Source organism: Aquarana catesbeiana, linkage group LG04, assembly GCF_042186555.1.
Source record: "Aquarana catesbeiana isolate 2022-GZ linkage group LG04, ASM4218655v1, whole genome shotgun sequence".
NCBI lineage: Eukaryota > Metazoa > Chordata > Amphibia > Anura > Ranidae > Aquarana > Aquarana catesbeiana.
In genome coordinates this window covers 549,058,666-549,071,649 of record NC_133327.1, presented here as the reverse complement: position 1 = coordinate 549,071,649, position 12,984 = coordinate 549,058,666, and the positions used below count along the sequence as shown (strand labels likewise).

At 45.3% G+C, this 12,984-nt stretch overlaps 1 protein-coding gene across 1 annotated transcript in view; it reads right to left on the bottom strand.

The window, feature by feature from the left end:
- The window catches only part of APMAP (adipocyte plasma membrane associated protein), a 63,455-nt gene extending 51,086 nt beyond the window's left edge, over positions 1 to 12,369 (bottom strand). Inside the window, exon 1 of the mRNA XM_073627947.1 lies at positions 12,177 to 12,369. Coding sequence (XP_073484048.1) covers positions 12,177 to 12,268 — 92 coding nt within the window. The 5' untranslated portion in view covers positions 12,269 to 12,369. The remainder of the gene's footprint in view (positions 1 to 12,176) is intronic.
- Between the last annotated feature and the right edge of the window lie 615 nt (positions 12,370 to 12,984).

Here is a 12,984-nt window from a genome sequence, read left to right as displayed (position 1 = left end):
TTGTGTGACCGTGTGTATGCAAGACAAGTTTGAGCCAACATCCGTCGGAAAAAATCCTAGGATTTTGTTGTCGGAATGTCCGAACAAAGTCCGACCGTGTGTACGGGGCATTAAAGGAATATTACTCTGCCCAACTCTGGAGAACTGGCTAGAATACTGCAAAGTTGCACACTCGTTTCGACCCCACCATGAATGAATGACGACTAAAGATCCCTAGATCCCTTCCACACGGGGGGGGGGGGGATTAGATCAGCAGGGGATCTGTCCGTTTACCCCCTGCTAATCTGTGCAGAGTGCACACCTCCCAACATTTTGAGATGGAAATGAGGGACACCTACTAGCAAATGTATGTAGGCATAGGACACGCCCCCTGCCACACCCCCTTAAAAGGTGAATTAACCCCCAAAAAAAGGTTAATAAAATCCATAAGTGCTTTTTTTTACCACTACTATTCCTTTATACTGGCTTTTAAAATGTACAAATGCAGCAACTTAGAAATTGGATGAAAGGTTTAACTCTGGGAAACATTTTTGAAAGATAAAAAGTGCATTTTATATACAACTATTTAGATCAGACCAAAATAGCGGACAAATGAGGAGGAATAAGAGACAGAGGGACATTTCTGCAAATCAGGGACAGTTGGGAGGTATGAGAGTGGGCAGATGACAGGTCTGTGTCTACTCTGCTTATGGACATGGCTTATGCACTATGGACAGACGGCTGTCCGTTTACTCTCGATTGCACTCGGATCCCCTCTGCCTACACTTCCGTTTTTCTTTTTTTTATAGCAAACCAGATCAGATTGGAGGCACAAGTCCGTTTACCCCCTGCTGGTCCATGGGGTGAATTAAGGGTCCAATCAGGTCCGCCTGAAAAACTGACAAGGGGACCTGATCAGAACCTTCGTGTGAAAGGGGTCTTACAGCTGCATTGTTATCTAAATGATGTTATTGTTGGTGAATGGTTTGAATTAGTAAAGAAAGGGATCAAAAATACCAGGATAAGATCAAAAAAGCTGCAATTGCTAGCGAATAAACAACATCCCTTGTGATAACAATAAGCATGACAGGTCCTCTTTATGGGGAGGTCTAATAGACCCCAGATTTCACATTACAACCGAGATCGCTTTGATCAGATGCTTTACAAGCTGGTAACGGTTTGTAATCATCAAACTGAAACCGGAAGTGATGAAATCCTCATCATTTACGGCTTCTTAAATCACACAGGGGAGGCGATGTACCCCCTCCCCTCTCAGAGCACAAACACATTGGGGGGGGAGGCTTTCTGCACCTATACAAGTGATTGAGCGGCTGTATAGCCACCTGGATCACTTCTACATGAAAGCCCATCACTGGCTGGAAAGTTTCATATCAGATGCATCATCCTGGTATAACCACTTCAACCCGATGTAAGGGTACATCTTAAGGGGTTTAAGTGCTTAAAGCCAACATAAACTCATTGCAATCAACAATTTTTTAATTATTATGTACCTAGCATTATTAAATAAATAAGAAGGTAAATTACATTTACAGTAGTACCTTGGATTACAAGCATAATCCGTTCCAGAAGCATGCTTGTTATTCCAAAGCACTCGTATATCAAAGCAAGTTTCCCCATAGGAATCAATGGAAACTCAGATAATTTGTTCCAGTGTCACTGCTATTGAATGCAGTACCGCATGTGACGCCGGTGGGGGGGGGGGGGGGGGCGCCGGAGACACTCAGAAACACATTTGGAGACCACTCAGGAACAGAGTGTTTCCCAGTGTCTCCGAGCGGCACCGGCGCCCCTCCACCTCTTGCCAAATGCGGTACTGCACAACCCAGAGGCTTAAATCCTGCTCGACTTGCCGGACAACGCTCGCAAATTGAGTCAGAATAAAAAAAATAAATAAATAAAAACAGCTTGTATTGCGAAACGCTCGTAAACCGCGTTACTCGCAATCCAAGGTTTTACTGTACTTGTTTTAAACTTTGTTTTACATCTCTTCAGTTTGTTCCTGGCCTAGGCCAAAGAGATGTCATACATCTTCATGGGCATTTTTTTTTTCCTTTCACCTGGAGGGGGCTTTCTCAACTAAACACACTCTTCTGCCAGCATGCCTGAGCTAAGGGCAGATGGATTCCAAGATTTAAATGCTACATTAATCATCTGCCCTTACTCAAGATTATTGCAGCTAGAAATGCTAGGGGTTGTTTTTCAAAGTGATTTCTCAACAAAATAAAGCATGGAGACATGGATGGATGGATGGATGAATGAATGGGAAAACCCGCTTTGAACATTTTTCAGTTTGTGATGCTCAGAAACAGTTTAGATCCTCTTTTTTTTTTTAAACCAACAAAGTTTTTATTGCTCAAGAAACATACAGTATCACCATATATGTAGGTTATCACATTCTGTACAATCAGTTGTATACAGTCATTTAGCCATTTTTCTTCTTGTTCACAAGTGCATAGTTAAGTATACAATTTAGGAGTTAAAGAATACAACCTTAATAAATTTCTTTTTGACCAGTATGTCTTTTGTCTTTCCTCTCTCCCCCCCCCCCCCCCCTTTCCCCCAGCAATGATCCCATACCTTTAACACCTATGTCATTACTCCAGGGTTTACAGTTTAATTCTTCTACTCGTGTTCCCAGGTACCTCTAAGCAGCCTCATTTGTACCAGTTCTACTGGGCTTATACCAGGTGTGTCAAGCCATGCGTCCCATAACTTATCAAATTTCCCTGGGTTTCCCCTGTGCTGATATATATACTTTTCCATAACAAGGGTGTTACCCATCTGTTGAATCCATGTTTTGACCAGCGGCAGTGTGGAAGATTTCCAGTGCAGGAGTATTGTTTTTCTCGCCTGAAATAGAGCTCTGGAAAAGGCCATTCTAGTTATATTCTCAGGAATGATCCCCTCCAGTATCCCCAGAAGGCATCCCAATGGGTCAAGGGGAACATTAGTTTGGAAAACCCTGTTAAGTAAGGTCATGACCCCTGTCCAGTACCTGTGAAGTTTGGGGCATCGCCAGAGATGAATCAAATCACCTGGCGCATTCCTGCACCTGTTCCACAATGGATCTTGTAACCTCCCCATTTTGTGTAGTTTTACTGGTGTATAATGCACCCTCAACAGAATATATAATTGGGAGACTTTTTGTGATACGTTTAGCGAACAGGTGTTGACAGCCTGAAGGGCCTCCTCCCACTGCTCCCCCGTAATGGGACCCAGGTCTTCCTCCCACTGTGCCACTGCTTTCATGGGATGCCCCTCCAGGAAAGAGGAGAGAAGCATGAGGTAGCATTGGGATATTATACCTTTTGTGTCTGTTGCCTCTTGTAATATGTGAAAAATAGGGGTGGGTGACTGTACCCACTCCACTGCCCTACCCTGCGCCTGTATTGCATGTTGCAGTTGTAGGTAATAAAACAACATATTAGATGGTAATGCATATTTAGCTTGTAAGTCTGCGAAAGATAGCAGTCTTCCATTCTGAAATATATGTCTTAGATGAGTAATTCCCAGGGGACGCCATCTAGAACCCTGCTTGATTTTGGCCAGTTCCTCGTAAGAGTTGTTTTCCCAAATTGGGCTATAGGCAGTGTATCCCGTGACGTGTTGCAGTTGTTTGACCTTGTTCCACACTTTTTGGATAAGTGTGTAAGTGGGCATCTGTTTGTTAGGTTTCTGAAATCTCTGAGCTTCCAGACCCTCAAGTATTGACTCCACCCCTGCTCCCGTCAGCAAAAGTTTGGCCGACGAGCCTGTAGGGGATGGAGCCATGGCCCCTATTAGATGTTGTAGTTGCGCCGCCAGGTAATATATCCAAGGGTTGGGGAGTGCGAGACCACCACCCTCCTTTGGGTATTGCAGCTGTTCCAGCTTGATCCTAGGGGGATTGGTATGCCACAGCAGAGTTCTGAACAGTGTATTAACAACCCTAAATAGTGGGGATGACTATCGGCGTATTGTGCAGCATGTATAGGAGTTGGGGCATCAGAATCATCTTAATGAGATTCGTCTTCCCTGCCAGGGACATTTTAAGTCTGTTCCATATATTTATTTTATCTCGAAAACGAGTCAGTAGGGGGATATATGTTTAGTTTGTAATAATCATTTATATTGGGGGATACGTAAACGCCTAGGTATTTAAAGGAGGTTACTATGGGGCCCGGACATGAGAGACTCGCAGATCTGGAGTCCCGTCCAAAAACATCAATGCAGACTTGGACCAATTAATAGTAAGACCTGAATAGTGGCCAAAGTCTGCAATTGGGGACATTGCATGGGACAACGAGGCATCCACGTCCTCCAAAAAGAGGAGCATATCATCCGCGTAGAGCATTATCTTCTCATGCAATTCACCATAGCGAAATCCCCTAATCTGCTGGCAATCTTTGACCTGTGCGGCAAGTGGTTCAACGGCCAACGCAAATAGCAGGGGGGACAAGGGGCAACCCTGCCTGGTCCCCCTGCCCAGTGCAAAGACCTGTGACATCCTGTCTGACACGCGTACAGCCGCCCGCGGTGAAGCATATAGCAGCCGCACCCATGTAATAAACCTAGGACCAAACCCGAACTTAACCAATACAGCCCACAGATATCGCCAGCTAACACTGTTGAATGCTTTATTAGCTTCAAGAGACAACAGTGCTCTACTGCCGGCCACATCTGTCTGGGTCTGCATGTTCAAAAAGAGTCTGCGAAGGTTAGTGGCGGTGGACTTCTTGGGCATGAAGCCTGCCCGGTCAGGGTGGATGATGGAGGAAATGGCCTTGTTAACCCTCAAGGCCAAGATTTTGGCCAGTAATTTCACATTACTCTGCAATAACGAGATGGGCCTGTATGAGCTTGGGTCTACAGGGTCCTTACCAGGTTTAAGTAATAGTATAATATTAGCCCTCGTCATGGATGTTGGTAGCTTTCCTGACTCAAAGGAGGAATTAAATACCTCTAACAGTTTCGGTAAAATCGCCTCTCCATATTGGGTGTACACCTCCATTGGGAGCCCGTCATCCCCCGGCGCCTTGCACGTAGAAAAGGAGGCAGCCGCCTCCTTCAATTCGTCCAATGTAAGTGGGGCCTCCAGCTCCATGCGCGCCTGGCACGACAGGGCAGGCAGGGAGATTGTGTCTAAGTACTCCTGTAATGCCTCATCTGTGTAGTTCTCACATGGCTTATATAAGTCTTCATAAAAGGACGCTAGTTCTGTAATTATTAATTCAGGGTCATTTACTAGTCTCCCAGTTGAGCACCTAATGGCTCCTATTGCCGGTGAAGACTGTTGAGACTTCGCAATTCTAGCCAATAGCCGACCAGTCTTTTCCCCTTCTTCGGAAAAAACTTGCTTAGTAAAAAAACGTTTCCTCTCCGCAGTGGAGGATCTCAACCGCTCCAGGGAATCCTGTCCCGATATCCATGCCTCCCTCACAGAGTCGGAGGGATCTGTAACATATGTTAGCTCAAGCCGCCGCACCTGGTCTTCAACCTGTTTCATGAGGGCTGATGAATTATGTTTAATGGCTTCTATTTCTGTTATAAACGTGCCCCTAAGGCATGCCCTAAAAGCATGCCATTTAGTTGTAACATCAGGATGGAATCGGTTTTCATGAAAGTATTGTTCAATTTGTTTCATTACTCTTTCTTGAGATGTAAAAAGTTTTAGCCAGAAGGCATTAAGTTTCCAAGGGGCTTTGGGCAAAGAGACTACTGGGTGCGTTGTCACGTGCGCAACCATTGGGGAGTGGTCTGACACCCCTCTGGGAAAATACTCCACTTTGGTGATAAGGTTTAGAACATGGGAGGACCCCACGCATAGATCAATGCGTGAGAGCGAGCCATGTGATTTAGAAAAACACGAGAATTGTTTGGATGTTGGGTCTTTCGTTCTCCAGACATCCAGCACACCTCCAGCAACAGGCGGCTCAAAATAGAGCCTCTTCCCCCCTAGTGGAGTCTGGCCTGGAGGATGCCTGTCGAGTTTTGGGTCAAGATATCCGTTAAAATCAGCCATAATTATGGTGGGCACATCAGGCTTGTCAACCAGGTACGACAGCAGGAGTTGCAATATTTCTCTAGAGAATGGGGGGGGGGTGTATACAAAAGCAATAATCAAGGTCAGAGTAAACAGCTTGCAGTAAATGAACACATATCTACCTAATGGATCAATAACAGAATCTAATTCCTGGTAGGCCAGGGACTTATGGGCGAACACACTTACTCCACGAGAGTACGCAGAGTGTGTGGAGTGATAAGCCCTACCCACCCAATATTGTAGGAGTCCCACCGCATCCTTTGTGAGGTGAGTCTCCTGTAACCCCACAATAGCAGGGTGAAACTTCTTTAAACATGAACTGATCATTGTACGTTTTAGCGGATCGTGTACACCTCGGACATTCCAGGACACCATCAATGTAGTAGCCATGTCCAGTAAATTAAATTCTTATCCAAGCGATGCAAAGGCCATCCGGCCCTGCACCTGGAGGGAGAGGTGTCCCAGATCTGTAGAAATGCAGTCAGTTCCTTTTGACAGCCCATGGACATAAACTGACCGAAATCCAAGTTCAGTGATACAATGCAATAGAGTATGTAAATCAGAGCATAGCGCAACTGCGCAACAGAGAAAAATCGGGGGAAACAGTCACTGGTGTTGTTGTGACCATCCGAGACCCAGTGACATGGGATGAGAATAAACTGTTCCCTTGCTTCTTTAGATGCATAACAGTCAATCAAACTTGTGCCAACCGGGCAACAATTAACCTGTCCCTGAAATTGGGACCCATTGGTGATCTGCAAGATCGTGTGGGTGAGATTCACCCATTGTGGAGTGGAACTCAGTTCAGTGTCGTGTTTGAGCCCGTTCAACATGCCGATATAGGCTTAATGTAAAATGTCCCGCTAAACATATATTGTAACCATCTGCCGACATCTTACCGACCTTGTCGGGTTTGTTCTCCAATCGTCAGTCACCCTGTTCATTTTCTCGGCGTCTCCGGAGGTCTTGTTCATTATGATCCAGCCATGAGGTTGCTTCCGCAGCCGACTCGAAAAAGGTAGCCTGGCCCCTGGCAGTGATGCGTAACTTAGCCGGAAACAGCATGGCGTACGTAACTTGAAGTTTTTGTAAGCGCTTGTTCACCTCCGCAAATTTGGCCCTTTTTCGCTGCACCTCAGCAGAGAAGTCTGGGTATAATGAAATTTTTGTCCCATTGAAATGAACAGAGCCTCTTTCCCTCGCTAGCTTGAGTATGATCTCACGGTCTTTGTAATTCAGTAGACGTGCCAGCATGGATCTTGGTGGGTTGCCAAAAATGTCCCGCAACCATTGCTCTATAAATGCCGTTGGGTCCCTGCCCTCCACCTTTTCAGGAAGTCCCACAATGTGAACATTGTTCCGTCGGAGACGGTTCTCAATGTCGTCAGTTTTGGCGGTGGCTTGCGCAGCTTGCTGCAGTGCTGTTCTGGTGTCTCTTGTGAGTGGGGGCATCTGGTCCTCCACATCGCTAATTCTGCCCTCCAACGCTGTGGTTCTCTCCCTGATTTTCTGGAGGTCTTGTCTTAAGAGGTTTCTGTAAGACCCCCAAACTGCTCTTTTAATCCATCCACTGAGGCAGTGTATCGGTGTACAGCACGCAGTATATCATTCAGTGTGGGTTGCTGTGTGTCCTCCTGCAGCATGTCAAACATATCAGGGGTAGAGATCATGGATGATTCCAGCGGCACTGTGTCATCTAGTGCTGGAGGGCTGTGTCCTCTGTTAGTATCATAAGGGAGTGCCTGCATGGTAGGGGGATTTGAGCAGCCTGCCCCTTGCAACTTCTGTGCATAGTACAGCATGTCCCTAGGCTGGTCTTTCCCCTGGTCTTTCCCCTGGTGCTTTTGGGCAGTGTGAGACTTACCACTGCCATCATGCTGTTTAGTGGAGCCTCTCACCGTCCTCTGTGCCTGAGGGGTGTTGGCGCCATTTGGATCTCCATGCTCGTCCCGTTCTCAGCTTCTTTATCCCCTTTGCGGGGCTTCATGGGGTGTCTGGCGGCAGATGGGAGCGGTAGGGGTCCTGGATCGGTAGCGGGAAGAGGATCAAAGGAGGATTAACAGCGGGAGCTCCGTGAAGTGCGACCGCTCACATGCCCTGCTCAGGCCATGCCCCCCGTTTAGATCCTCTTTAACGTGTATCGAAACAATAACAGAAATACTGCAAATGATCAGTTTCCCTCACTTTCAATGACAGTGGTCACCAGGACCAATAAAAAGACAGGGCTGCTAAACTTTCCAAATTCTACCCAAAATTTCTTAATTTTTTATAATTTTGACATTAGATACACCTGAAGATTTCAACACTAAGGTTGTTATCAACATTTAGCTGTGCTTGTTATGCCATTAATACTGGATTATAATTGGTTCCCTCTTTGTTCGTGACATAGAAGGATATGTCAAAATACTCATTTACATCTCACAAATCTTGGCAGTTAATTGCAGAGATGATTGTTTGCTGACAAGTATAGGAGGAACCATAATGACACACACATTTCAAAAGACCTCTGAGAAATACACACGCTCTTTCATCCCAGAAATGACTCAGGATTTACACACAGCCTTTCTGACTTTACTCGGTGGGACTTTCTGGAATTTCAAAAGCGTGCAAATCAAGAGCATAAGTCACAGAAGAAAAAAGCAGGGAGGTCACATGCATTTAAAATATAACTTTTTTAAAAAGAGGAACATAACCCCCCCCCCACCCCTTAATTTTTTGCCCCCTTATACCTCTATCGCGGGGTTCTACACAAAACAAAATACTCACATCTAGTGATCCAGCTGTATTCTAAAGGGATCCGCTACTTCAGACCCAGCCCCATGCCGCCATCTTCTCTTGCCATCATCAGGGGGCTGCCTGTATCTTCTGGGGGTTCGTGCAGCTGGCCCCACAATGACACGCATATGCCATGTCACTGGGGGACTTGCTGTAAAAACCAGAAGCAGACAGCTGCCCCCCCCCCCATGACACAAAGTGGTGCTTGTGTAGTAAAGCACCCCATGGCCTTCTGGGATGTGACTTGAGTATCCCAGGAAGCTGCAAGCAACTAAAAGCTCATTCTGACCTAGGCAAGAAACCTAGGAAGTGAGGGGAAAATGGTATTTAAAAAAAAAATATATATATATATATATATATATATATATCCTTCAAAAAGTTTAATTTTCGTATATGTATATACACTATATTACCAAAAGTATTGGGGCACCTGATTTTATATATATATATATATATATATATACACACACACACACACATTAATGGCATCCAAGTCTTAATCTGTAAGGTTCAATATTGAGTTGGCCCACCATTTGCAGCTATAACAGCTTCAACACTTCTGGGAAGGCTGTCCACAAGGTTTAGGAGTGTGTCTATGGGAATGTTTGACCATTCTTCCAAAAGTACATTTGTGAGGTCAGGACTCAAGTTCCTCCACCCCAAACTCGCTCATCCATGTCTTTATGGACCTTGCTTTGTGCACTGGTCCAAATCATTTGGTGGAGGGGAGATTATAATGTGGGGTTGTTTTTCAGGGGTTGGCCTTGGCCCCTTAGTTCCAGTGAAGGGAACCCTTAGGGCTCTTTCACACGGGACGGATCCTTGATGATCCACCCCGTGAACATCCGCTTGCTCAGTGGGGATCGCTCCGCCGATCCCCGCTGAGCAGGAAGATGACAGGACCGTCACTGCACACTGTGCAGCGACGGACCTGTCAGAGCGCCGCTCTCCCCTATGGGGGATCGGGTGATGACGGACCGTAGAGTCCGTCGTCACCCGATCTGATCCGAAAACGGATGGAAAAGTAGGTTTGTGAACAGGATAAAATCCTGATGCAATCCTGACCTGATCCTAAACAAAAACTAACGTGAAACGCTGAACAACTGATTTTTCTCTTTGCAGGGAAACCTGAGCTTAAAATCGTACATGTGTGAACCGGGCCTTAAAGTTCACTAAAAGATTTGCTTTAAAGTCAGTACCAAGATCATGCCTGCAGTGTGAGCTTGCTTTAACCCCTTGTTTACCATGCCGTGTTTTAAATGTGGGTTCAACCCTCATTTAAATTTAAAAGTGACACTAAACTCTGGTTTAAAAAAGTGGTGCTTGTGTTATAAAGCACCCCACGGCCTTCTGGGATGTGACTTGAGTATCCCAGGGAGCTGCAATCAACTAAAAGGTCATTCTCACCTAGGCAAGAAACCTAGGAAGTGAGGGGAAAATTGCATTTAAAAAAATTATATATACGAGGGTTCTTCAAAAAGTTTATTTTCGTATATGTATATACACTATATTACCAAAAGTATTGGGCCGCCTGCCTTTACACACACAAACTTTAATGGCATCCAAGTCTTAATTCGTAGGGTTCAACATTGAGTTGGCCCACCATTTGCAGATATAACAGCTTCAACTCTTTTAGGAAGGCTGTCCACAAGGTTTAAGTGTGTCTCCATGGGAGTTTTTGACCATTCTTCCAAAAGCGCATTTGTAAGGTCAGGATGCTTTCCTCCCCTTCTTTCTTTCTTTCTTTCTTTCCTCCCCTTCTTTCAGCACTGGTCCAAATCATTTGGTGGAGGGGGGATTATGGTGTGGGGTTGTTTTTCAGGGGTTGGCCTTGGCCGCTTAGTTCCAGTGAAGGGAACCCTTAAGGCATCAGCATACCAAGACATTTTGGACAATTTCATGCACCCAACTTTGTGGGAACAGTTGGGGTTTATCCCCTTCCAGTTCCAACATGACTGAGCACCAGTGCACAAAGCAAGGCCCATAAAGACATGGGTGAGTGAGTTTGGGTTGGAGGAACTTGACCTCAACCTGATAGAACACCTTTGGGATGAATTAGAGTGGTGACTGCGAGCCTGGAGTTCTCGTCCACATCAGTGCCTGACCTTACAAATGCGCTTCTGAAAGAATGGTCAAACATTTCCATAGACACACTCCTAAACCTTGTGGACAGCCTTCCTAGAAGAGTTGAAGCTGTTATAGCTGCAAAGGGTGGGCCAACTCAATATTGAACTCTACAATGTAGGTGGGGATTGTGAAGGACCATTTCAACTTTTTTTACCGTTGGTATGAAAACTAGCTTACTACAGTTCATACAGCCACTGCATCTATTGAAGTGTGTATTCTAAACTCAATAAATTACTTTCTATCTATCTCAGCCGCCTCCAAAATCCCCAAATTCCGTTTTTTTGTGTTGCTGTGATCTGACTTCCTGTTGGAGGGTGGCTACGTTTGCTCTCCATGGTCCCATTGTATGTAGGAATGTAGCCCCCCACACTTGTTAGCTCCCAAAATGGACTAGGGACTTGTAGCGTGATTTGTACATGGACACAACCAACATGCACTGCTCATATCAAAAAATAGAATGGAGGAGGAAAAAGGGAGGCTCGGAGCTTACAGAAGACATTACAAGAAGCCAGCAAAAAACACAGTAAGGGCTCATTCACAACACATGCGCATTAGAGTGTACTCCATTTTTTGTAACATGCTGTAATGCGTTGGCATGCATTTTACATGCACCGTGTTTGTTTTTATTTTTTTTTGCTTCGATTTGTCCTGCAATGTGTTACATTTATGCTCATTGCATGCATTTGAACCCATTGCGTTGCACCATCAGTGCAAGCCTATCAGTGCAGCAGATCAGCGCTGCCCATCAGTACCGCCCATCAGCGCAGCAGATCGGCGCTGCCCATCAGTGCCCATCTGGGCAGCCGATCAGCCCAGCCGAAAATTCTGCTTTGCAAACACGCTCTGTTGGGGGTCACAAAAATTGCAAAGCTCACCAGGTACAAAGAAAAGAAAGTCTGGAGAGAAGCAATCACAGTGTAAGTCCATGTAAATAAAGGATAAGCCATCATTCATTCAGTTTTCGATACACTTTCATACAAATAAAGGGCACTACCGTTATACAAAATAAAAGCTCATTTTTTTAGTTATTGGTTGTAAATGGTTGTCTATCGGTCAGCTGCAGTCTCTGGTGAAGAAGACAGTAGCAGGTTTCGGAGAGGTAATTATTGGTGCCAGGCTCACTCACGCAGCATTTGTTGTGCAGTGACAGAGGTGCATGCGCAGTCCTAGAGCTGGCAGGGTAATCGCCATATTAGGTATTGGCCAATAGCAGACAGCCCAAGCATTGCCCGCACCGGGGTATTATACTCGCCTTTTCCTCTCGCCTTCCTGCACGTAGCTGTCATCAGTGATCACCTGCGGCCGGATAGGCCTCCGCTGCCTCAGCCCATCTCCGTCTTCCATGCTCCCGCTTTCACCAAGGGCACAAGACACAGCAGCAGCTAACGGGAGTGGATTGTCACGCTGGAGCCAATAGGAAAATACCTTTCATCAGTCTCGGCCAATAGGAATGCAGTCATGGGCAGGCCACAGTGCCGCTGAACTCTTTTACCTCAGAGGGAGTGCTCGGGGTGAAGAGTGACATTTCAGTCAGCGTTAACCCCTCTGCTCCCGCAGGTCTAGCCCACACATATGAGTGCATTGTATGAATAACACACAGTTATATAATAGTGTACAAAAATCCCATACGTCCTATACTTACATACTTTACAGGAATGAGATGCCTGCTAAAATGGCATATACAACCACCAATGAAATACAATGAAAAAGTGGAATGTAAAAATATATATAAATAATGTTTAGGGGTTCTGAGTAATTTTCTATGAAAAAAAAATACAGATTATTACAGGTAGGAGAGAAGTGTTAGAATTGGCCCGGTAGGGAAGTTGTTAAAAAACAAGCAGAGGCCCGGGTGCAGCGATTTTTCAAACGCAATGTTTTTGGAAAAAAAATACACTTTATTGAATTTACATGCAAAAAAACACAATATATAACCCAATTCTTTGGGTAAAATATAAAAGATGATGTTACGCCGAGTAAAAAGATGCCTAACATGTCATGCTTTAAAATTGTGCACCTTCGTGGAATGGCGTCAAACTACGGTAGTTAAAAATCTCCAT